This window comes from Notamacropus eugenii, chromosome 1 (genome assembly GCF_028372415.1).
Source record: "Notamacropus eugenii isolate mMacEug1 chromosome 1, mMacEug1.pri_v2, whole genome shotgun sequence".
NCBI lineage: Eukaryota > Metazoa > Chordata > Mammalia > Diprotodontia > Macropodidae > Notamacropus > Notamacropus eugenii.
In genome coordinates this window covers 57,793,052-57,818,845 of record NC_092872.1, presented here as the reverse complement: position 1 = coordinate 57,818,845, position 25,794 = coordinate 57,793,052, and the positions used below count along the sequence as shown (strand labels likewise).

General features: G+C 37.1%; 1 protein-coding gene across 6 annotated transcripts in view; it reads left to right on the top strand.

Moving 5' to 3' along the window:
- The window catches only part of SLX4 (SLX4 structure-specific endonuclease subunit), a 45,684-nt gene that overhangs the window by 1,863 nt on the left and 18,027 nt on the right, over positions 1 to 25,794 (top strand). The window contains exons 2-10 of one of the 6 annotated variants that reach the window (XM_072603187.1): positions 2,655 to 3,441; positions 4,637 to 4,858; positions 6,363 to 6,549; positions 7,489 to 7,704; positions 17,078 to 17,280; positions 17,427 to 17,740; positions 18,433 to 18,694; positions 19,567 to 19,655; positions 21,211 to 21,357. In XM_072603187.1, the coding sequence (XP_072459288.1) occupies positions 3,012 to 3,441; positions 4,637 to 4,858; positions 6,363 to 6,549; positions 7,489 to 7,704; positions 17,078 to 17,280; positions 17,427 to 17,740; positions 18,433 to 18,694; positions 19,567 to 19,655; positions 21,211 to 21,357 (2,070 nt within the window). In that variant the 5' untranslated portion in view covers positions 2,655 to 3,011. Of the gene's footprint in view, positions 1 to 755; positions 3,442 to 4,633; positions 4,859 to 6,362; positions 6,550 to 7,488; positions 7,705 to 17,077; positions 17,281 to 17,426; positions 17,741 to 18,432; positions 18,695 to 19,566; positions 19,656 to 21,210; positions 21,358 to 25,794 lie in introns of those variants that run through there. The other 5 variants (XM_072603175.1, XM_072603196.1, XM_072603182.1 and 2 more) reach the window with 5 other exon arrangements.

The window sequence follows — 25,794 nt, the reverse complement described above, 5'->3', positions numbered from 1 at the left end:
CTTGTTTATGGAACAACAAGGAGTTCAGTGTCACTGTATTGAAGAGCTGTGTGTGTGTGTGTGTGTGTGTGTGTGTGTGTGTGTGTGTGTGTGTGTGTAGAAGAGCAGTGGATTGTAAAGTGTAAGAAAACAGGAAAGGTATATATTTGAGAGAGGGAGGGGCAATAGGTTATGAAGGGCTTTGATTATCAACAGGCAATTTTATTTTATATTTAATCCAGGAGGTGATAGAGAGCCACTGTAGTTAATTGAGTAAGAGAATGACATAGTCAGGCTTGCTCTTTAGGGAAATCTCTTTAGCAGCTAAAAAGAGGGTAGATTATAATAGGGAGAGACTTGTGGCAGGCCAGCCAACCAGCAGGCTATTGCAGTAGTCCAGGCATAATATATAATGAGAGCCTACATTAGGGTGGCAGTATCAGAAAGAAGGGGTTGTAGTCTAGAGATGTTGCAAATGTGAAATTGATAGGCCTTGGCAATGGATTTAATATGGAGGGAGAAAGATAGTAAAAATGGAAGATGACACCTAGGTTGAGAGCCTAAGGGACTGGAAGGATGGTGGTGCCCTCATGATAATAGGAAAGTTGGAGGTGAGGAGGGTTTAGATGAATTTAATTTTGGGTATGTTGAGTTTAAAGTGTCTGCAGGACATCCAGTTCAAAATGTCTACTAGACACTGGAGATGTGAGCCTGGAGGTCAGGAGAGAAGTTAGGGAGAATCATCAGCATAGATAAGATAATTAAATCCATGGGAGCTGATGAGATCCCCAAGTGAAATGTGTAGGGAAAAGAGAAGATGGCCCAGGACAGAGCTCTGTGAGACACCCATGGTTAATGGTTTTCCATAACTTGGATAAGGATAGAGCAAAAGCGGTTTTGATTGAGGAGAGGTTTGATTGTTAGGAGAACCAGGAGAGAGTGGAATCCTGAAAACCCAGAGAGAAAAGAATATCCAGGAGGAGAGGGTGATCAGCTGTCTCAAAGGCAGCAGAGAAGTCAAGGAGAATAAGGATTGAGAAAAGGTCGTTGGATGTTTTTGAGTCAAGGTTTATTGCTGTATGACAGTATTGATACTGAAGAAAACTTGCTAACTTGATTCAGTCAATTCAGTTTAACAAACAGTAAGAACTTAATACATATCCTCACATTGTTTTGGTTGTTGAGGGGTTTAGGCCGGAGATACAAAGATAAAAAGATAAAAATATCCTAGTTTTCCTTTGAGTTTTGTTTTAAAAGTTGTTTAACAAGGTCAGTTTGTTTTACCTTTAGAGAACTGAATCAGTTTAGTGACTTTAGGTGTTTATTTCCAAACTGCTTTCCAGAATGACAACTCTACTGACAGCATGCTAATGTGCCTTTCCTCTCATATCCTTTCCAACATTTTCCGTTTTCCTCATCTTTGCCGATCTGATGAGTGTGAGGTAGAACTTTCGAGTTGTTTTAATTGACATTTTTCTAATAATTAGTGATTTGTAGCACTTTTTTTCATGTGATTGTTGATTGTTTGCCTTTCTTCTTTTGACAAATGTCTGTTCATATCTTTTGACTATCAGGAATGGCTCTTTTCCATGTATATTTATATTTGTCTCCCTGTATATTATATATCAAATCTTTATCAACAGATATTTTCCTCCAGCTTGTTTCCCTTCCCTATTAAACTGCAGTGATTTTGTTTATACAAAAAAAATTTTCAGTTATATATAGTCATAATTGTTTTGTCTGTTGTGATCCTCTATATCTCTTATTTGATCAAGAACTCTTCCCTTATCTGTAGTTCTGAAAGATATCTTATTCTCTGTCCTTCAACTATTTTATATCAAGGTGTTATAATCCATTTGGAGCTTATTGTGGTATATGGTATGAAATGTTGGTCCAAACCAGATTTTTGCCAACCTGTTTTCCCGCTTAGTTTCATTGTTAGTGCTCATTGTAACATTCCCTTGGCGCAGTACCTCATTGTTTTTGTTTTTTTTTAATTTGATTTTATTTATTTTTTTAATGCACATATTTTTTTTATTTAATTAATTTATTTGACTTTTAACATTCATTTTTCACAAAATTTTAGGTCCAAATTTTCTCCCCATTTGTCCCCTCCCCCACCCCAAAACACCAAGCATTCCAATTGCCCCTATCACCAATCTGCCCTCTCTTCTATCATACCTCCCTTCCCTTGTCCCCATCTTCCCCTTTGTCCTGTAGGGCCAGATAACTTTCTATACCCCCTTACCTGTATTTCTTATCTCCTAGCAGCAAGAACAGTACTCGACAGTTTTCATACCAAAATGAGTGTGCATTTTATTCCTTCCTTTAGTGGAATGTGATGAGAGTAAACTTCATGTTTTTCTCTCACCTCCCCTCTTTTTCCGTTCACTAAAAAGTCTTTTGCTTGCCTGTTTTATAAGAGATAATTTGCCCCATTCCATTTCTCCCTTTTTTCTCCCAATATATTTTATGGGCTGTGGGTTAGGAGCTAGCATATGTGTGTCTTTCTACTCAGCCATCTTGGCTCCTCCCCCAGTACCTCATTGTTTTGAAAGGGATGTTGCTGCTATAAAGACTCAATCTCCCCCTCAACCTCCAGTCCTTGTTTGAAAGGAATGCTATAAGATGATAAAACTTGTCAATTTCATTTAAATATTTTTTGTTTCCTACAGATACTGAAGTAGACTCTACATAATTAACCAAGCTTATTTCACTGCCATGGAGATCTTAGATAATCACCTGAGTTTCAAATAGGTACATAGTCTGCTTTAGAAGTTCATGTTGGAAAATAAGAAATTCTTCCAGAGGGAAACCTAAAAGATTGTGCTTAACTTAATGCCCAGACTGAACAGAAATGTTTTCAACTACTATAGAGAGCAAAGAAATATATTTTGCTCTCGTTAAAACATAAATATACTTACTGTGAAAGTGTTCTGGTGGGGAAAGCAGAGGCACAAAAACGAAGACAAGTCTTGGATTTATGCTCTGTATAAGTAGACATACTTACAATTTAGCTCATATTCTCATCTATGCATGTATATACTGATTCTTCTCTGGATATCAGTCTACATGTGTTAAAAAAAACAACAACCAAACAGTTGATGGATGAGTCGGATGATGATTTTAACGAACTATGCTCCAAACTTCTTCGAAGGGTGAGGAAGAAAGGGGCCAAAGAAGGCCTAGGAGAAGCAAGGACTCAAAAGGAGGCTAGTAGCAATCCAACAAAAAGCAAATTAAAAAGGTCCAAACTTCCTACTAAGACCAAAGTCAGCCATGACTCCCCAGAAAAGAAAACAAAGCTGGTCAAGGGAGGTCCAGCACCACAGAATGAAGGAAAATGTGAAGTCACTTCCCATGAAAGCAGAGTGGCTCCTACTTCAAAAAGAGAGGAAGACATGCTTGCAGCCCCTCAAAAAGAGCTTGTGCCACAGCCAAGTCAGCCAAAAAAATGGACAGGTAACCAAATTAAAATTCCTGTTGTCGTTTTTTCCTCTGATTTCAATATTTAAATTTTCGCAATTACATGCAAAAACAAAGCTTAACATTTATTTTTTTAAAAGTTTGAGTTCCCAAAATTTTGTGGAAATGAATGTCAAAATCTAAAAATAAATAAATAAATACAATTGGAAAAAAAAATTTTGAGTTCCAGGGCAGCTAGGTGGCACAGTGAATAGAGCACTGGCCCTGGAGTCAGGAGGACCTGAGTTCAAGTTCTGCCTCAGACATTTGACACTTACTAGCCGTGTGACCTTGGGCAGGTCATTTAAACCCAATTGCCTTGCCTTTCCCCTTCCAACAAAGCTCAGAAACAACAAAAGAATTTTTTGGATTCCAAATTTTCTCCCTCCTCATTGAGAAGGCAAACGATTTTATACAGGTTTAAATTGCAGTCATTCAAACATATTTTGTTATGTTATAAGAAAAAAGAAAACCTCATGAAAACAAGAAAAGTAAAAAATAATATGCTTCAGTCTAGATTCAGACTCATCACTTGTTCCTCTGGAGGTGGATAGCACTTTTCATCATAATTCTTTCAGAATTATCTTGGATCTTTGTTTTGCTGAGAATAGCTAACTCATTCACAGTTGTTCATTGTACAACATTGCTGTTATTGTGTAAAATGTTCTTCTGGTTCTGCTCATTTCACTTTGCATCAGTTCATGTAAATCTTTCCAAGTTTTTCTGTAGGTATCCTGCTCATCATTTTTAAAAAATATTTTTAAAGTTCTTATTCATTTTGAACTTAAATTAAAAAAGACAAAAAAAGAATATTTCTGGGTATACAGCACAACATAAAAAAAGAAGATTCAATATAAAACTATGAATTTCCATTTCACACTGTTTACTTTTTTTTGAAAAACTACGTAATAAACATTACACATCATTTCCAAAGCTACCCTGCTTTTCTGTGCTTACTTCTAAGTTTTCTTTTGTTCTCTGCTGTGTACTTTTTATTTTTTTCTCTCTCTCAATACTGTCTCTGTGAGGAAAGCTCCAAATCCTTTGTCAATAAAAAACCAAAACCCTAACCCTAAATGTACTTAACAATCAGTCAGTTAAGGCCATATTAAAGTAGACTGCTTTATCTTGTATTTTAGAACAGGATTGTATTACTCTGTGTAAGATGAATAGTTTTTTTTTCCGTCAGTAGGTCTTCCAGGTGACTCTTCTCAGACAACATCACACAGTCAAACTGCTTTGTTACCAAGTGTCTCCAAACCCCGGGCAGCAGAGCTGGTATTGCAAAAAATGCAGCAGTTCAAGAGAACAGATCCAGAAAGGTTGAAACATACCCCTGAAGGTTGTTTAGTGGAGACTGTCTTTAAAGAAAATATCCCAAAATCCAGACAGGAGGAGAATGCACTGAATAATGGTAATGTATCTTCTCAACAAAGTCAAGAGGTTACAACTAGGGAATAGAAGGCAGGATTCCTAGTATTGTTTCTTGATTTCTTTGAGATGGTCTCCATTCTTTCTTACATCCTAAGCAGTATGAATCCACCTCTCTCAAAAGAACACAAAGGAAAAAGGCATGGTATAATCGGCCTCGTATATAGCAGTATTCAGTGTTAATATTGCCTTTGGGGATGGATTTATTGGTCCCGAATTGGAACTCCATTGATGTTTATCAGACACATCATGCAGATGATGTCCTTGGTCTCTAAATGGCAATCATAATTTATCTTTTAAATAAGGGAAGGACTTCAGTATTGGACCAAGTGGATTTAGAGTTCTGTCCTTTGTGACTGAGATGTAAACACTCCATAGTATTAGAGGTTGAGATTCAAGGAAAGAAGATAGATTTGGAGAGAAGTTGCCACCCAGTATTTAATCAGCAACCCAGTGTGTATTCATCCTTCGTTGCTGAAGACAACCATGCCATCAGAGAAATAATGGCATGACTTGCACTTGGGCTTTGTTTTGAGTGAGGGAATCCTGTGCAGGTCACCAGCCTCACTTCTCCTCCAGAGCCTTCTGAATCCAGTGACCAGATATTCATCAGGATGACTGGAGATGACCCAGGATGAGGCAATGGGGTTAAGTGACTTGCCCAAGGTCACACAGTTAGTGAGTGTCAAGTGTCTGAGGTGAGATTTGAACTCAGATCCTCCTGACTCCTGCACTGCTGCTCTAACCACTGCACCATCTAGCTGTTCAGCAACACAGTGTATATGGTATCTGAAGGATTACATTTCAGCCAAAATAGGGAAGATAAAAAGCGAGTGCTTTAGACTTGTCATTCTTGTGTTTTGCCTTGTCTATATCCTTGGCAGGCCTTGGAAAATTGGAGCCTTAGTATTCATTAGCCAAGCTTCCTAGTCACTCAGTTCACTGTATATAGAGTCTTTCCCACTTAGTGGTACTCACTGGCCTGTCTGACAGCTCATGAAGTGAAAAGGAGCCATTGACCATTTTTTCTTATCTTTAATTTTTTTTTACCATTTATCTTTATCTTGCGCACACACTCCTCTCTCTTAATAAATTGCGGTAATCTGTATCTCCATCTTGCATCTTTAATACCATACTTCTTCACTGAGAGGGGAGAGGTGTGTTTCTTCTTCTTTTGTTTGAGACAAAGATTAAGCCATTTATCATTTTGCAGAGTATGTTATCTGGCTCATAAGAAATTTAGTCATTGAACTAATGTTGGATTCTAATGTTCTTTGTTAGACTGGATTGACTGGGTCTGTTTGTCATGGGCCAGCCAAGAAAATCTTCTTTTTCCCCCCCAGGAAAACCTTTTTAAAAACTCTGTAAAATAAAAAGGTTAGAATAAATTATTTCTAAGGTCCCTCTTGCTATTATTATGCCATGTTTTAAAATGTAAATTTCCAGAGAGAAATTTTTCCCTTAAGAAAATTTGTTTTTTCCCCCAGGAAACATGCCAGGGCTTTCTGTGACAGAGAGTGATGCAGCTCTGGCCTTGGCCTTACAGCAGGAATTTGGTCAGGAGACCCCCCAGAATTCAGACAGTCTGGAGCAAGAAGGTTTGTTTTTCTGCCAGATTTGTCAGAAGGATCTGTCAGCCATGAATGCTACTCGAAGGGAACAACATGTTAACAGGTTAGACCGGCTTACATTGTTGCATCTCTAGGTTACCATCTGGTTTAATGGCCACATCAGTGTTGTATGGAATCAAAATGAGTTATTTGCCATGATGTTAATCTTGGAAGCTTTACAGTATTAATACTAATCATACTTTGTTGCTGTAAAGGACACTTGTTAATGGCAACATCATTGACTGAAACTCTGCTTTCCTTTCGCCAGCCTCCTTCTCATGTACTTGATCTATGCTCCTTAATCTAAGGTAGCACTTCTTCAACTCTGAATCAAGACCCCATATGGAGTCTTGTAAATGAATGTGGAGGTTGTAACAGATTTGGCAGCAGTGAAAGGTTTCTGAATATGCAACGACCAAAAATTAATTCAAAATCAAATATGTAATGAATCCAAGGTGTTTCTGGCAGCCCTTGCCTATGTTGCATCCTGCAACATAACAACACAACAGCCTTGGTTCTGAATGCAGCATTGACAATTATAAAATTAAAATATTGATCAACTCTGAAAAACCTTGAAGATGCTCTGTGTCCTGCAGTACCAAATAGTCCGCTAAGATTTGAGTCTTTATGTAAAAATAAATAAGCACATCCATCTCATTAGTATGCAAATTTGCTTTCATTTTTAATAAATGGTAAAATTATATGTATACCAAAGAATTGTTTTAAGATAAATTTTTTTTTATGTTTATTACCAGAAATGTTTTTTGTGATACCTGTTTTATATACCCACATACCTGGGGTTGCATAAAAATTTCTCAGGTACAGAAGTGTCACAAGTAAAAAAGTTTAAGGATTTGTACAGAGATTCTGTAACTGAGCACATAGTTTACATGCTGTTTGTTATGAAATGTTTTCATGACTGATTGACCCACAGCATATCTAAATCTTTGTCATAATGTACTATATTGTAAAGGAATATTTTATTTTGGGTTTTCTTCTGTAGATGCTTAGATGAGTCAGAGAAGTCACTGGAACCTGCCTCTATTACACCTAAGATCCCGGAATGCCCGATCTGTGGCAAGTCATTCACTACTTCAAGGAGCAGAAATAGTCATTTGAAACAGTGTGCAGTCAAGATGGAAGTTTCTCCCCAGCAACTGGTCCAGGCAGTCAGACTGCAGGCAGCTCAGCCCAGCGAATGCTTCCCATCAGCATCAAGGTGAGCCAGAGGAATAGTGAAGAAGTTCAGTAATGCAGTGATGTTGTCCTGTGTAAGTGTGGCTTATTATATTATTTTACAGACTTTTTAACCTTTTTTGAGAAAACAATCAGACATCCAGGGCCACCCAACTTTATTAAAGTATTAAGTTGATACATAATTCCTGCTGAAGAGTAAATTATTTGAGGAAGGAATAAGTCATTCAAAATAAGCAAATTGTATATTATAGATTTTCCTTTTCTCAAGGACTTTAAAATTAGAATAGTCATTTATCTGGAATGACCCTTTCTAAACGTATGATAGTCACTCTCATGAGAACCTCTCTAACCATATAGTTCCTTGCCTCTAAATAGCAAATAATTCATGTGGTTCTGCGGTTTAATCTGTTGAACTATAAAGTTTCCCTTCAACAGAAACAACCCATCTTTCATATCTAATAATACTAGGCAAATTGCCAAAATTGCAGAGCAACCAGATGCATCATTAGCTCTCAAGTTTTAAATAGAATTTTGGAACTATTTAGAAAGATATTTGCATGAATTAAATGCTTTAATGCTAGTGTAGTGCAATTTGGTTACAGTTAGAAAAATAAGTTCTGTTTTCTGGAGTTGGGGCCACCCAAACCTGAGGGCAGGGTGAGCTTTTCTCCCACTGTACCCTGTTTAGCAATAGGTTTCAGTACTTAAAGTGGCTAAATTTCCCAGGCTCAATTTTATTTGAGAATTTGCTGTGAATGCTCAAGCAAAAATCAGGGAGAAATTGGTTGTAGGGGATAAGGGACCAAAGGCAGTTAACTTTTCTTTACCTGGATCACCAGTATACATTGATTGCAGTGATGCCTGGTCCATGCCAGCACCAACAGAGAATGATGGAAGAAACAGGATGGAATGAGCCTACCCGTAGTGGACATTTTGAGGCTTTGTCTAAGCCATCCCTTTGTGTAGTAGGAATATACTTAAACTATCTCACATAGACAAAAATGTCCTATTTTTTTAAATGCAAGAAAGAAAAGCAAATGGGTCTGTGTGAAGTACATCATTATCAATAAAAAATGATAACAATTTTGATGTCCTTGAAGGAACGTTGAACCATTTGTTGTGTACTTCAGTAGGGGTACAGTGGCTATTTGTTGTTGTTTTTCAGTCATTTTAGTCATGTCTGACTCTTTATGACCCTTTTTGGGGTTTTTTCTTGGAAAGGGTACTAGAGTGGTTTGCCATTTCCTTCTCCACTTTTTATTATAGATGAGGAACGGAGGCAAACAAGGTTAGGTGATTTGCCCAGGCTCACTCAGCTGGTTAAGTGTCTGAGGCCAGATTTGAACTCAGGAGAATGAATCTTCCTGACTTAAGGCTCAGCACCTTCCCCTCTGCTCCATCCAGCTATACTTTGGAGGGAGAGTTCCGAGCTATTGATTTGATGTCCTCTTGCCTATAGGTTGTAATTGCTCAGCCCATTCATTTCTTTCTATATATCCCAAGAAGATAATAAAGGACCCTTAAGCAGGCAGGGAGGTTTCAGGTTACCTTGGAAGTTTCTGATTGGCTTGGAGGGTTTTCATTGGGCTTAGGATACACAAAACTTCTCCAGGATCTTTCAAGGTGGTCCAGAGGATTTTGAAAGCCATCCCAGACTCCAGAGCTATAGACCAGAGACTTTCTCACCTACCCCCTCTAGAGGAGCTCAAAAACATTCACATCAGTCATGCAGAATGCCTAAGTCAGTGTAGTGAAAGTAGTATTTGGGGTTGATACCCCAAAGGTAATTCTAAGTGTTGCTGCTTTTTTATTTATTTCTTCTGCCAGTCAGGAGGCGGGGAACCTGCAGTCTGCAGGCCACTTGTGACCTTCAGGGTCCTTGGGTACAGTCTTTTGACTGAGCCCAAGTTTTACAGAACAAATCCTTTTATTAAGGGGATTTATTCTGTGAACTTTGGATTCAGTCAAAGGGCCACACTTCTTGACCTAGAAGGCCACATGTGGCTTGGAGGCCTCATGTTGCGCACCCCTGCATCTAGCCTATTGCTAGTCTTCCATGTCCGTTATAACCTCTTCAGCTAGAAAGTTCCATCAGTTATGCTCCTTCAACCCAAATTATCAAAGAAAACCTGATAGATAAACCAATATACTGACTCAGTTGTATCAGTTGGTAATGTTGCTAACTTTAGGTATAGGGAATACTAGTTTGAAAGCTTTAAATCCATTTATTTAAGTTTATTTTTAAAAATTTCATATTTTATTTTGAAATTAAACACCAAGAAAGAGGATTTCTGTGTACGTATAACATCACATAAAGAGGACTCTATTTTTAGCTGTTAATCTCCATGTCACATCACTTGCTTTAAAAAAAAAATAATATAATTCTACTTGTTACTTTTGAATCTGTCCTAATCATCTGTGCTTCCTTCTAAACTGAGCATTTTTAAAAAATGTTTCAATGACCCTCTTTTTTTGTAGGCATCACTATTGAAAATTCTCCCTTCCCTTGCAGCCCCTCCCTACCATTAGCAAAGAGAAAGAAATGAGGGGAAAAAAATATGTCTTTGCACCTTGTGGTTATTACTTCTTCTTTTGTTTCAGTCAGTTAAGAGTAAGGCTCATGTCCTCTACTCCAGCCCTGCCTCCAATTTGTACATTCTTCTTATCTTACCTCACAATTATGGAAAATAGCACATTCTATCCCCTTGCCTCTCTTTTGTCACTAGTGTATTCCTTCTTTACCCTCCCGTTTTTTTCCCCTCCTCAAATACTTAAAACAGAACCACTCCACCGCTTTATTTTTCTACTTTACTCCCTCAAATATCCTTTGAAGATATTAAGGTCTGGAGAGCTAAATGCTTGTGTCTTATACCCCTATTAGAATATTAGTATTACATCATCATACACCTCCTTCCAATTGTTTGATTAACTTTACCTTTCTTACTTGCTCTGGAGTTTTGTGTTTGTATTTCAAAGTTCCTACTCATCTTTGCTCTTTTCATCAGAATGTGCTTAAAAGACCTCTGTTTCATTAAAGGTCCATTTTTTTCCCCCTTTAAGATTGTACTTGATTTTGCACAGTAAATAATTCTTGATTATAAGGCCAGATCTTTTATCTTTTGGAATTAGTATATTCTGTGATCTCTTCTGGCTCTTAGAAACTGCCTGATCATATGTGATTCTGATTTGGCCCTGATTACTTGAACTTCTTTCTGGATGGAACTCTAAATTTTGTTTTTGTAAGCATTTTGTGGGAACTCTGAATTTTGGTTATCATATTCTTGGGGTTTTTCCTTTTGATGACTCCTTCAGGAGGTCATCTGTGAATTCTTTCTTCACTTTGCCTTCAGGTTCTAATAGATGTAGGCAATTTTGATCTATACTTTTTTGAGATATGATTCCCAGTTTTTTTTTTTTTAAACAATGGTTTTCAAGAAGTCTAATGATTCTTAAATTCTCTTCTTTACCTGTTATCTTAATCTTTTTTTTATATCAGATATCTTGTTTTATTTTATTTTTTTCAATCTTTTAATTTTGTTCTAACATTTCCTTATATTATGGAGTAATTGATTTCTGTTTGGTCTCTTCTGGTTTTTACAGAGTCTTTTTCTGGGGGGAAGAGCCACTTTTTCTCCTAAGCTACTTATTCTCCTTTTAATTCTTTCTTTCAAAGCTTTAATTTTATTTTTTAATCTCCTGCTTTGTTTTTTCTAGTTTTTTCTAGTTATTCAGTTGGGACATCTGTTTTTTCAGTTGTTGGTACATCCATTTTTTTCTTTTGCATCTATGCTTGCAGTTATGATGGATTTACATCCACAATAATTTTTTATACTGTTTGGTGAGGTTTTTGTTTTTTTTAATCAGCACTCTAGCTTTACTTCCTGAATTGGGGCTTTGTGCCAGGGCCAGACTTCAGTCTCTGCTGTACTTCTAGGGGAGTTGATTGCCCCTGCTTAGTCTTGCCCTTTGTCCTCTGGGCTCTTGTGCTTACCTGCATCTCCCTGGATTAAACTCCCTGAATCTTTCAGGTTCCAAGGGCTGGATTTTCATGGCCTTCTTTAGCATCTCTGGACAGACTGTTAGGAAGTTGTGAGCCAAGGAGAAGAGGATGGGCAAATTCACTACCCTGGGACTTTTTGACAGTCCTGGACACTGAGACTTTCTTGGAAACTATCTAATCTCATTGCCTCTGGACACAGAACTGTACAGGCTACACTTGTCTGGTTGATTTGGTGCTTGATTTGCTAGGAGGAAGAGGCACAGACTGATTTTTTGTGAAGTTCTTGAATAAAAGAAATCACATATTTCTTGATTATTATTTGGTCTGGTGAAAAATTCAGGATTTTGGCAGGAAATCTGTAATTCAATTATTTGAAGTAACTTTACTTAGAGCTGGAAGGGTAGAAAGTATATGTGCACGAAGAAAGGGATCCTGTCTTACCTATCCATAAAGGAAATTCTCCAAAAAGGCATTAGAATTTTCTGTAGAAAATGATTGATTGGTTGGGTATAAGGAAAGCAGGGATTGGGCAATTATGGGTGTTTGTAATTCTAAACTTAGTTATAGAATATTTTCACATAGGATCTAAGCAGAACTACCATAAGGCATCTTTAAATGTATTTACTGAAAAGCTAGGCTGATATTCCCCCACTGACAAATGACCAAAGACTGTGAACAGACAGTTTTCAAAATTAAAAAGTCCAGGCTATCAATAGCTAAATAGGAAAAAAATGTTGTAAATCACTATTAATTAGAGAAATGCAAGTTTAAAGCAACCCTGAGGTTCCATTTCACACCTATCAGACTGGCAAACTTGACCAAGAAGGAAAATGACAAATGTTGGAAAGACTGAGAAAAGTCTCACTAATTAATAATTAACTCACTACTGGTGGAGCTGTGAATTAGTCCAGCTGTCTAGAAGGCAATTTGGTACTCTACCCCTCCAAGCTACCAAATTGTGCTTTCTATCCATTTGATCACTGGTCAGTGATACCAGTGGACATCAAACCTCAAAGATATCAAAGAAAAAGGAAAAGGACCCAAATATTTAACAATATTAATAGAACTTCTTTCTGTGGTGGCAAAAATCTAGAAACTCAGGGGGTACCCATTAATTAGGAAATTGCAAAACAAGTTGTGGCATTTGAATGTATCATAATGCTGTTTTTTTTATATAGTTAATTTATTTATTTTTAGTTTTTAACATTCACTTCCATAAGATTTTGAATTTTAAATTTTCTCCTCTTTCTTCTCCCGCCTCTCCAAGATGGTGTGCAATCTGACATTAATGTTAAGCATATTTTCACATTAGTCAGGATGTATAGAAGAATTAGAACTAATGGGAGGAACCACAAGAAAGAAGAAACAAAAAAACAAAAGGAAAGGAGAGCAAACAGTATGCTTCTATCCCAGAGTTCTTTCTCTGGATGTGGATAGCATTTTCCATCGTGAGTCTTTTGGAGTTGTCTTAGATCTTTGCATTGCTAAGAAGAACAAAGTCTGTCGAAGTCAGTCATCAAACAATGTGGCTGTTACTGTGTTTGCTGTTCTCCTGGTTCTGCTCATATCACTCAGCATCAGGTCATATAAGTCTTTCCAGGTTTTTCTGAAGTCTGCCTGCTCATGATTTCTTATAGCACAGTAGTATTCCATTACATTCATATACCACACCTTGTTCAGCCATTCCCCAGTTGATGGACACTTCCCTCGATTTCCAGTTCTTTGCCACCACATAAAGAACTGCTATAAATACTTTGGTACATGTGACTCTTTTTCCTGTTTTTATGATCTCTTTGGGATACAGCCCTAGCAGTGGCATTGCTGAGTCAAAGGATATGCACAGTTTTATAGCCCTTTGGGCATAGTTCCAAATTGCTCCCCAGAATGGATGGATCAGTTCACAGCTCTACCAACAATGAATTAGTGTTTCAATTCTCCCACATCTTCTTCAACATTTATCATTTTCCTGTTTTGTCATGTTAGCCAGTCTGATAGGTGTGATGTGGTACCTCAGAGTTGTTTTAATTTGCATTTCTCTAATCAATAGTGATTTAGAGCATTTTTTCATATGACTATAGATAGCTTTAATTTATTCATCTAGAAACTGCCTGCTCATATCCTTTGACCATTTATCAATTGGGGAATGGCTTGTATTCTTATAAATTTGACTCAGTTCTTTATATATTTTAGAATTGAGGCTTTTATCAGAGACACTGGCTGTAAAAATTGTTTCCCAGCTTTCTGCTTCCCCTCTAATTTTGATTGCATTGGTTTTTTGGTGCAAGACCTTTTCAATTTAATGTAATCAAAATTATCCATTTTGCATTTCATAATGTTTTCAGTCTCTTGTTTGTTCATAAATTCTTCCATTCTCCATAAATCTGACAGGTAAACTATTCCTTTCTCACTTAGTTTGCTTATAGTATCACCCTTTATATTCTAAATTGTGTACGCATTTTGACTTTATCTTTGTATCCAGCGTAAGATGTTGGTCTATGCCTAGTTTCTGCCATACTGTTTTCCAGTTTTCCCAGCAGTTTTTGTTAAATAGTGAGTTCTATTATTTGTTTATTTATTTTTAGATTATGACATTCATTTCCACAAAATTTTGAGTTCCAATTTTTCTCCCCATCTCTCCCCTCCCCCCACCCCATAACACCTTGCATTCTGATTACCCCTTCCCTCAATGTGTCCTCCTTTCTATCACACCCCACCCTTCCCTTCTCCCCATCTTCGCTCTTTTCTTCTAGGGCAAGATAGATTTTTATACCCCATTACCTGTATTTCTTATTTCCCAATTATATGCAATAACAATTCTCAACATTCTTTCTAATACTTTGAATTCCAACTTCACTCTCTTCCTGCCTTCCCACCCATCCCCACTGAGAAAGCAAGCATTTCAATACAGGCTATATATGTGTCATTTTGCAAAAGACTTCCATAGTAGTCATGTTATGTAAGACTAACTATATTCCCCTCCATCCTACCCTGTCCTCCATTTTTTCTATTCTCTCATTTGGCCTTGACCCTCCCCAAAAGTGTTTACTTCTAGTTACTCCCTTCTCCCATTTGCCCTCCCTTCTATCATCCCCCTCACCTCACTTGTTCCCTTCTCCCCTATTTCCTGTAGTGTAAGATAGATTTTCATACCAGATTTAGTGAGCATGTTATTTCCTCTTTAAGCTATAATGTGAAGAGAGTAAGCATCACTTTTCCGCTCTCACCTTCTCCCTTTTCCCCTCCATTGAAAAAGCTTTTTCTTGCCTCTTTTATGAGTGATAATTTGCCCCATTCCATTTCTCCCTTTCTCCTCCCAATATATTCCTCTCTCATCCCTTAATTTTATTTTTTTCTAGATATCATCCCTTCTGATTCAGCTCAACCTGTGCTCTGTGTGTGTGTGTGTGTGTGTGTGTGTGTGTGTGTGTGTGTGTGTGTCTCTAATCTATCCACCTATCCAAATACTGAGAAAAGTCTCAAGAGTTACAAATATTATCTTTCCATATAGGAATGTAAAGTTCAGCTTTAGGAAGTCTTTTATGATTTCTCTTTCCTATTTACCTTTTCATACTTCTCTTGATTCTTGTGTTTGAAAGTCACATTTTCTCTTCAGTTCTGGTCTTTTCATCAAGAATGCTTGAAAGGCCTCTATATCATTGAAAGATCATTTTTTCCCTTGAAGTATTATACTCAGTTTTGCTGTGTAGGTGATTCTTGGTTTTAATCCCATTCCTTTGACTTCTGGAATATCCTATTCCAAGCCCTTCTGTTCCTTAATGTAGAAGCTGCCGGATCCTGTGTTATCCTGATTGTATTTCCACAATACTCGAATTGTTTCTTTCTAGCTGCTTGCAATTTTTTCTCCCTGACCTGGGAACTCTGAAATTCAGCCACAATATTCCTAGGAGTTTCTCTTTTTGGGTCTCTTTCAGGAGGTCATCGATGGATTCTCTCAATATTTATTTTGCCCTCTGATTCTAGAATATCAGCAGTTTTCCTTGATAATATCATGGAAGATAATGTCTAGGCTCTTTTTTTGATCATGGCTTTCAGGTAGTCCCATAATTTTTAAATTTTCTCTCCTGGATCTATTTTCGAGGTCAGCTGTTATTCCAATGAGTTATTTCACATTATCTTCCATTTTTTCATTCTTTTGGTTTTGTTTTGTAATTTTTTGGTTTATCATAAAGTCATTAGCTTCCCTCAGCCCCACTCTCATTTTTAAAGAACTATTTTGTTCAGTGAGCTTTTGAACCTCCTTTTCCATTTGGCTAATTCTGCTTTTTAAAGCATTCTTCTCCTCATTGGCTTTTTGGACCTCTTTTTCCAATTGAGTTAGCCTCTTTTTAAAGGTGTTATTTTCTTCAGGATTTTTTTGGGTCTCCTTTAGCAAGCTGTTGACTCTCTTTGCAAGCTCTTCCATGGCCTGAGCCCATTGCACATTCCCGTAGGATAGACCTTTCCTGTTGGCCTTGCAAGTTACCTTCGGCTGGAAATCTCTTTCACTCTGTCAGTCTGTGGCTTCTGCTGCTCTAGAATTTGTTGAGAGTCATTTTTTACAGGTATTTTATGGGCTGTGGAGGAAGAGCTAGAGTATGTGCATCTTTCTACTCCACCATCTTGGCTCCACCCCTGAATAGTGAGTTCTTATCCCAGGAGCTGGAGTTCTTAGGTTTATCAAGCAGTAAAATTACTAGAGTAATTGACTTTTGTGTCTTGTGTAACTAATCTATTCCACTGACCCACCATGCTATTTCTTAACTAGTACCAAGTAGTTTTGATGATTGCTGCTTTATAATACAATTTAAGATCTGGTACCACTGGACTACCTTCCCTTGAATTTCTTTTCATTAATTCTCTTGATATTCTTGACATTTTGTTTTTCCAGATGAATTTTATTATTTTTTTCTGGTGATGAGGTGATGGACTCAGGTGCAGAATTTTTTTGGATCTGACCAATTTAGATTTACACCTTTGTTGGAAGGTTTGTTTTTGTCTCTGTCTCCCCCAGTTTTATGGAGGGGAAAGGGGAAAAATGGGTTTTTGTTAACTGAAAATAAGAAAATTAAAAAAAGAAAGCCTGGACTGAGATGAGTAGTCCTAAATAAGAAATACTCTATACTAACATAAAATATTTGCTCAGTGTTAAGCAGCATCCTTTTTTATCCTTGAGATTTTAGAATCTTGAACAAAGTGGGAAAATAAAAAAAATTAATTGCACACAGAAACATACTTGAAGTTTTTAGAGTTGAATTGTTTTGTTACTACTTCTTCCTTTTCCCTCTAAGAATAGGCCTTACTGCCTTCTCAGATCTGGATTGTGCTATGTAGTACTATGAAGTACTTCTCTGTTCTCATTCTTATTAGCTCTTTTTTTGTGGCTCTTTGTTTTCAGCAAACCAGCTGGTGAGTCAAAGAGGAAAGGAGCAACAAATGAAAAGAAACCACCGAAAAGGCGGAAGACATCCAAGACAGAGGCCGTGTCAGAGGACCTTCTTGTTGCAATGGCAATGTCCCATTCTCTGATGGAGCAATCTGAGACGGTGACAAATGATAATCTTGGAAATATGTTTCCAAGCAACATAAGGCCAGGAGCAGGTACATGGGAGTCGTGCTACGTTAGCTCATCAGAGATCCTAGGTCCATTTGCATTTCACGTTCATTCAGAACATGTTGCTGTACAGGTTTCAGTGTCAGTAGATTCATTCCATTTATGATCCAAATTGTTTTCTGTTTATCTTTAGAGAAGAAAAGTCGCAAGAGGAAACTTGTTTCCCCACCTCAATTGTTAGTTCAAGATTCAGAGACTTACCTTCAACAGATACAGGATCGAATTGCTGTTCTACTCACAGAGGAATTAGAGTTTTCCAGCACTCCACCTCTTCCATTGAGCAACATTTTGAAAGAAGAGATGGGCAAGGCACATTGGTGTCTGCTGCAACCTGAAGAAAAACAAGGCATTCTGTGGAAGGGCAGCTCTTTGACAGGAGCTTGGCCTCTGGAGTCTTTTTATGCTAAAGGATTAGACCCCCCTATTTTACCCTGGAAACCTCCAAAGGTGAGATTTTCCCATGATCACACCTTCTGGAGGTGTTAGAGTAGAAGTAATAGGTACAGAGTTCTACTGCAGGTTAGGGTACTTTTCCTGGTTCTGCCATAGACTGTGGAAGTTAAAGTAAAGCACTTAACTACTTTAGGAATCAGTTTTTCTATCTATAAAGTGCTTATTTTATAGGGTAAGGATGTATAGGATGAGTCTGACCCTTACTCCTATCCAGATAACTGATATTAACTGGACTTAGAATCTGAAGACCTTACTAAGTCTTGGCTCTGCTCACTAGTTGTGTAACTGTGGGGAAGTCATTTAGCCTCTCTTGAGCCTCAGTTTTCTCATTCGTAAAATAAGAACACTTATGTCCCATAGCTCACAGTGTTGTTGAGAACAAAGCATTTAGTATATTTTAAAAACTCTGTAGAAATGCAGGCTGCTGTTTAGTTCTTGTCACAGGACGTTGTGTAGTACAGTGGAAAAGACACTGAACTTAGGCTCAGAAGAAACTCGAGTTCAAATCTTCCTGATACTTACTAGCTATGAAGTCTCTCCTTTGTAAGTTACTTCCCTACAACTCAGTTTCCTCATCTCTAAAATAGGGATAATACTTACTGTACCTACCTTTTGTACCATGCAGCTGATCATCTAACATCAGTGAATATAATAATGTAATTGGATTTGGTTTTGGTTTATTTTAGAATTCAGAAAAGGGGCCTATGCTGCCATTAATGACATTTAGCCAGTCCAAACCAGATGTGCAAGAACTACCTGCCTTCAGTGATCCCACTTCTGAAGGCTTTAATTTTAAAACTCTAGAAGAGCCTAATTCCAGGAGGCAGTCACTTTCTGGTAGCCAAAAAGACCATCAGGCTCTGCAGGTCCTTGTGGATCTTGCAGGAGAAGGGCTGACTCTGACCCAGTGGAACAGTAGTACTGAAACCCATTCCAGAAGTCTATCAGGTAAGACACTTGTGGTTAGTCCCGTTTTCCACAGCCCTCCAGAAATGTGTTATTCATTTGACTTTGGCTATGACAGTCCATGGAGATTGTTTCTTGGTTAAGGGAATTCTAAACTACCTTGAAATTTCAGGTTTGTTCCACTTGCATGGAGAGCAACTTAGTCTCTGGTAGCTGCTTGCATTTTAGCCACACCGTTAAATGTGAAATGGGCAGTTGTGACTATGCTTACATCCCTCGACCTGGAAAATAAAACAAAACATTTTCCAAGGGCAAGTAAAAGTTTAGAATGGCCTTATTTATTTTTCTGAAAGTACCTGCTTGTTGGGAAGACGGGTTGGCAAAAATGGTTTGTGAGATATTAATTTTTTTTTACTTGTAAGGTAAGGAAATCTTATTCATGAGGAAATGTGGTATAGTGAAGAGAGCACTGGTCTTAGAATCAGATTTCAGTTATGCCATTTGCTAACCTCTGGTCTTGGGCAACTCAAGTAACCTCTGAAAGCTTTAGTTTCCCCTTCAGTAAAATAAGGGAAATCACGTGTGCACTAACAACTTCATACATGGTTGTGATGATTAAATGACACTGTATGTAAAGCAACTTTTTAGAATAAATTTTTATTGATGTCTTTATTATTGTGTCACCTAAAGTTCCCCCTCTATCTCTTCTACTCCCCTCTACTAGAAAGCCATCCCATATAATATAATTTTTTCATTATTGTGATTTTTAAAATCATAACTGAATAAGCAGTCTGATCATTGCAAGCACCCAGCCTTATGTCAGCCTGTGAGAGTTTCTGTGTGTCCTAGTATTTGATTTTGCTATCTTTTCTTGCTTAGAATGTGATTTTTCTTTTCATTTGCACTTCCATAAGGGAAAGATCTGGGGTCCTGTGATCTTCCATTGACTGGATTTGTCTTATCACCCAAAGAGAAGAAATACCAGAGAAGCAGCAATTCAGCAGTAAGGATTTATTTTTTCAAAGTGTTATAATTCTTTTTACTTCTTTTTAATTTTTTAAAATTATGAACTAGAAAATGGTCCAATGAACTGTGTTTGTCCTTCATTTTCAAAGAAGATCATGACATCAGAAAAATGATGACATGACTTGTGTTTGACTTTGTTTTGAGTAAGGGCTGTGTAAGGTCATCAGCCTCACTTTCCCCTCCTGAGCCATCTAGATCCACTGACCAGATATTCATCAGGATGACTAGAGAAGGCCCAGGATGCAATGGGAGACCTTGGCCTATTCACGTACTCACTTAGAGTGAGACAACACCCATTCAGCAAATAGGCCTCTGTAAGAAGTAATCAGGGAATGGCCCTTTTGATGAGCAAAAGAAAAAAGCAGGCTGGGAGGGAAGGAGTGACAGTTACTATTAATAATTACTCTAATCCAGGAGGGTCCCCAAAAGAGCTGGTAAGTGGTGTTTGAACACTTCCATGTACCAAAGAAAGGATTGCATGTGAAACTAAATCTGTTACATACTGCTCCCTTTTAGTGAGTGCCTCAGATGCATATTACCTGTGTGTCCCTGGGCAAACTTAACCACCCTCAGCCTCAGCTCTCCCTTATGTAAAATGGGGATAATAATAGCACCTCCCATAAAGGATTGTTGTAAGGATCAAATGAGAGAGTTTGTCAAGTGCTTTTCAAATCTTAAACCATGTATGATTGTTAGATTTATAATTATTTTTAGCTTAACATTTTCTTTGATTTATCCCAGTTACTGTTAGGTCCATTTGCTTCGTGTGCATGATAAAATGAGCTTACTAAGTTGGTTTATGTCTGTTCTCTTGATGCTACTTAAAGAACAGGTGTTCTTAACCTGTTTTGTGTCATGTATGGCATCTTAGAATAATGTTTTTAAATTCACAGAATAGAATAGATGAGATTTTACAAAGGAAACCAAATATATTGAAATACAGTTATCAAATTTTTTTTTCAAAAAAAGTTCACAGACCCCCGATGAGGAACCCCTGCTATAGAATATTACTTCTCTTCATCTATAGCTGTAACTGTGATATTTTGTGCCCTAAGTCAGGAGAAGGCCAACAAGAATTGTTTCTGTCCTGCCACCTAAAGTATGACCAAAAACATTTGTACTTATTTAATTAACTTTCACTGTGTTTCTCACTAATCTACATAATATGCTTCTTCGTGAAGTATTTGCTCTGTGGATTTTTATGGGAATGACTTCATGACGCCAGCCTAAAGAGCCAAGGAATGGTTGCCATTGCTGTATATTTTCTTTCCGTTTTGGTCAGCAGGGACACCAATTCATCTGTGAACACCTTACAGTTTTTCTTAACTGAAATGGCCAACATATTTATCCTCTGCAGTGTTTATCCTAACTAATTAGATTTGAAATTCGTTAGATTTGAAGCTTCCATTTGTTGTAATGGGTATCATCCCACTATTATGTTGTAGTAAGACTGATCAGAATGGATTAGCCACTTTGTTAGAGAAGTGAATTATGGTAGAAAATGAATTTTTTCCATCCTTTTCATTTTCCAGCTATCACTTAGTTTGCTCTCTGCTGATTTTGGTGCGATGGTCAACAACCCCCACCTGAGTGATGTGCAGTTTCAGATGGACTCTGGAGATGTGCTGTATGCTCATATGTTTGTGCTTTATGCACGATGCCCATGTCTCATCCAGATTGTAAGTACGGTTGGAGATTAAAAGCTTTTTGTAAATGTCATTCCTTTCTTTTCTTTGCATATTCTTTACTCTTCATCTTTTTCTCTTTTTGCTACCTTCTGTTTGTTCCTTTTCCCCCTCTTGACTATTGTTCTCTCCCTCTTTTTTGTATCTTCTATTTTCTACCTTTTTTCTCCTTTTTCCCTTAACCTTATTGCCCTTTCCCATCACACTATCCTTAACCTCTTTCCCTTACAAATCTCAAACATTTTTCTCCTTACTTCCATGTTCTTTCCATTTTGCCCTTATCTTTTAAAAAAATTTCCTTTCTTTATTATGAACTTAATAAATATCAACAAATATGAAAGGAAATTGTGGGAAAATGGGGACTTGTTAGTACATATAAGAGCCCAGGTCCTCTGCAAACATTCCAGTAAAAATTAGAAATGCATCACTCTAAAAATCACAAAGAAATATGAAGAATCACCTGTAGATTTCCTCAACCTGCCTAGGAATCCACAGGGGAACCCCTAGAGTCCTGAGGAGATCCTGAGATAAACATGTGGAATCAAGACCCTAGTGGAAAGTGGAGCCTGAGGAAAGTGCCCAGAGCCACTTGGCACTAGCAGCCTGAGCCTGGCAGTGACCATAGCCTAGCCTGAACTATTCCTGAAGCCCATAGCACAGAGCAGACGTAAGGAGTCCCAGACAGGATCTGTTGTGGCACTGATGACCCAAAACCAGCTTTGGGAGAACAACTTCAGATAGTATCCACCCTGAGTAGGCCCTGAATCTTGTGGAAGGAGCCTAGTCAAGGAATAGTTCCTGAGTGTAAGCACAGAGAGGAAAATGCCAAGCAGAGCTTAAAGTAGGTGGAGGTCCTGGTGTCTGGTGACAAGAGGATGCTTTCAGGCAGAGCCCAGCACTTGAAGAACCCCAAAGTCCCTTGAAGGATGGGCCTAGTCTAGGTTTCCATAATCAGGACCAGGAAAACTGCCCATGCCATTCAGTTGTGGAGACTGACAGAAGTGCAGGTCCCTCACCACAGGTACTAAGACAGATGGTTGAGCAAACCAAGAAAAAGGCTGAATCCCATAAGGAAATACCTTGGTTTGAGAGACACTCAAGGTTAACCCTGGAAAAAATTCTACAACAGGTTCAGAGAAAACCTTGAAGAAAAAAAAATATGCTGGCCAAAGAAACTGTAGGCATATCTAGAAGAAATAAAACCAAAAGATGTAGAATAGACTAGCCAGAGAGAAAAAAAAACAGTAAGAGAAATTGACACTTTAGAATAGATGGTGGAAAATCTCATTCAAGATCTGAATACTCAATATTAGAATGGGAGATACAGAACATATCAGCTCAATAAGGCAATAAGAAATATTGAAACACAATCAAAAGATTGGGGGTGGGGAAAGAAGAAAATGTAAGAATTGATATCTCAAACAAACATCTGACCTAAAAACAGGTCAGAGAGAGATGATCTAACAATTATCAGATTGTCTGAAAAACTTCCTATTGTAAAGTTTGCATACTACATTTCAAGAAATTATATATGAAAATTTCCCAGAACTCTTAGAACCAAAGGGCAGAGTAATAATAGAAGGAATATACTGTTTATCTCTGGGGAAAATCCCACAAGGAAAACTTCCAGGAATATTTTAGCCAAAATACAAAGCTTCTAGGTCAAAGAAAAAATACTCTCAGTGAAAAAAGAATGAATTCAAGTACCAAAGAGACACAGTAAGCATCACATAAGCCTCATCTGCTTCCAGCTTGAAGAGAGGTAATTTGTCATAAGATATTCCAAAAGGTAAGAGATAGAGACTTATAACCAAAGACAACCTGTCCAAGATAACTAAGTACAGTCATACAGGAGGAAAATGGATCTTTTAATGTAACAGAGGATTTCTAAGCAGTCCTTATGAAAAAGGCCAGAACTGAATAGACGTTTTGAAATGAAAACACAGGTGCCAAGAGAAACATAGATGAGTTCACATATTTGTTTAATTGAAAGGAACTACGTAGGAATGAATTTTTTACATTTTAGTAAGGGGATAGATGAGAAACAAATGTCTTCTCAAAACCTAATGTAAGTGTCATTGAGAGAGTATAAGTGACAAGAGGGTCTGTGAGTCTTTTTGTTCTGTTTCCATGGTCTTAGGAAAAGACAAAAATGGGAGGAGGAAGGGACTGTGCTGGGGAAGAAAGAAGGAAGAAAGGAAGTGAAATCACTGTTGCTAAATAGAAGTTTATAAGATAAAGAGTTCATTGCCCTGAAGGAAAGGAGAGGGGGGACAAACATCCATGAACCTCACTTTCAGCTGAATCAGATAAAGGAAGATTGAATACAATTATAGATGCAGATTCAGATTGTGGTAAAAAATACATGAAACTCAAAAGGGAAATAGTAGGTGGCAGGGATAAGAGAAGGACAGAAGGGTCTTAGAGGGAGAGAAAGATAGGAAAGGGAATAGTCAGAAATAAAACAAACTTGAATGTTGAAAGGAGCAGTGTGATTAGAGAAAATTCTTTACCGCCTTATTTTTAAAGAGGAAGGTGGGAGTAAAGAGAAGAAGAAGTATAAGAGGAAAGGATGAGGAAAATACACAATTAACAGTCAAGCATGAATGTGAATGGAATATTTAGGGATGACCTCTTCCATAAAATGGAAGCTGATAGTAGAATGTTTTAGAAAACAAAATCCAAGAATATGGTGTTGGGTTTTTTTGCAAGAAATATGCTCGAAACATGAAGTTTCACATAGAATTAAAATGATTTGGAGCAAAATCTGCAGGGCCTCAGCTGAACTAAAAGCCGGGGTAGCAGACATGTTTCAGATAGAAGGAGAGTGAAAATAGAAAAGTAAAAGAAATTAGTATTGAAATTACATTATGAAAGTATCAATACATGTGCAACTAATAGTATGACATCTCAAAGGGAATTTGAATGAGGAGAAATATAATAAAACTAATCGTGGTGGATTTAATGCACCATCCCTTTCAGACCTAAATACTTAAGTACTGGAATAGAACTTTAGAAAAATTAGAAATGATCGCTCCCTGGTGATTACTAAATGGGAATAGAATTTATATACCTCTTAGCAATATATGACTTCTTTAAAAACTGACTATGTATTGGAGCATAAAGAGCTCACCAAAAATGTGGAAAAACAGAAATACTTATGACATCATTTACTATCACAGTGTGATAAAAATTATATTCAATAAAGGGTCCTTAAAGAAATAATTAAAAAGTGACTGGAGACTAAATAACATAATTCTAAAAAATTGGTAGATCAAAGAACAAATTATGGAAAAAGTAAAAAATATACACAAAGCAGATGACAGTAACGTGGCACGTCAAAGCTTGGGAGTGCAGCTGGTGCAGTTCAGAGCGGAAATGCTGTATTTCTAAACACTTTCATCAGCAAAAGAAAACAGTGCTGAATTGGGAATACAGTTTAGAAAAAAGCTTGAACAAACCAGAAATATCCCAACTAACAAAGTAAAAAATCTGAAAAAAAAAATTAATAAAATTAAAAAGGTCATTGAATTGATAAGTAAAAGTAGGAGCTGAATTTTTTTTTGTGGGGTGGGCCCCGCACAGGGAAGGAATAAAATAAACAGCAAGTCTGATTTTTTAAAATAGAAAGGAGAACCATGTTGTTTATATCAGAAATGAAAAAGGAGAACTTGTAATAATGAAAAGGAAATTATTAGAAACAGTTTTGCCTTAATTATATGCTAATAAAACATTGGTAATTTAGAGGAAATAGATGAATACTTAAAACAAAATACCTACATTAGCAAAAGAAATAGACTATCTAATCCAATATCAGATAAAGAAATTGAACAAATAATAAATACTCAAAGAATGTTGATCCAAAAAGCAAAAAATAATGCAAAAAATTAAAATATTAGGAAGTGGGTTTACAAAAACATGTTAGATAGATTATACACTGTGACCAGATTGGGTTTCTAGATTGGTTAAACATAGGAGAGACTATAAATATAATAAACCTTGTTAATAGAAATTATATAAATCATTATATTGGTACATGCTAAAGACTTTTGATAAAAAATTTCTATTAAAAACTAGAAATCATAGGAACAAGTAGCCTTTTCCTTAAATATAGTAAATAATATCCAAATCGAAGTACAAACATAGATCATGGGAAAAAAGTTCTGTCTGATAAAATCGGAGGTAAAACAGTGATACTGATATCACTTCTTCTGTTTAACATAGTGCCATAGTGCTAGAAATACTAGCTGTAGTAATAAGGTGAGAAAAGGAAGTTGAAGGAATTAGCATTCACAAAGAAGCAACAAAGCTATTGCTTTGCTAAAATATGATAGTGTCCTTAGAGAGCCCCAGGGAATCATCTTAAAAAAAATAACTGAAACAATAACTGGCAGAGTTGCAGGATAAGTCATCAGCATTTCTGTTACCAGC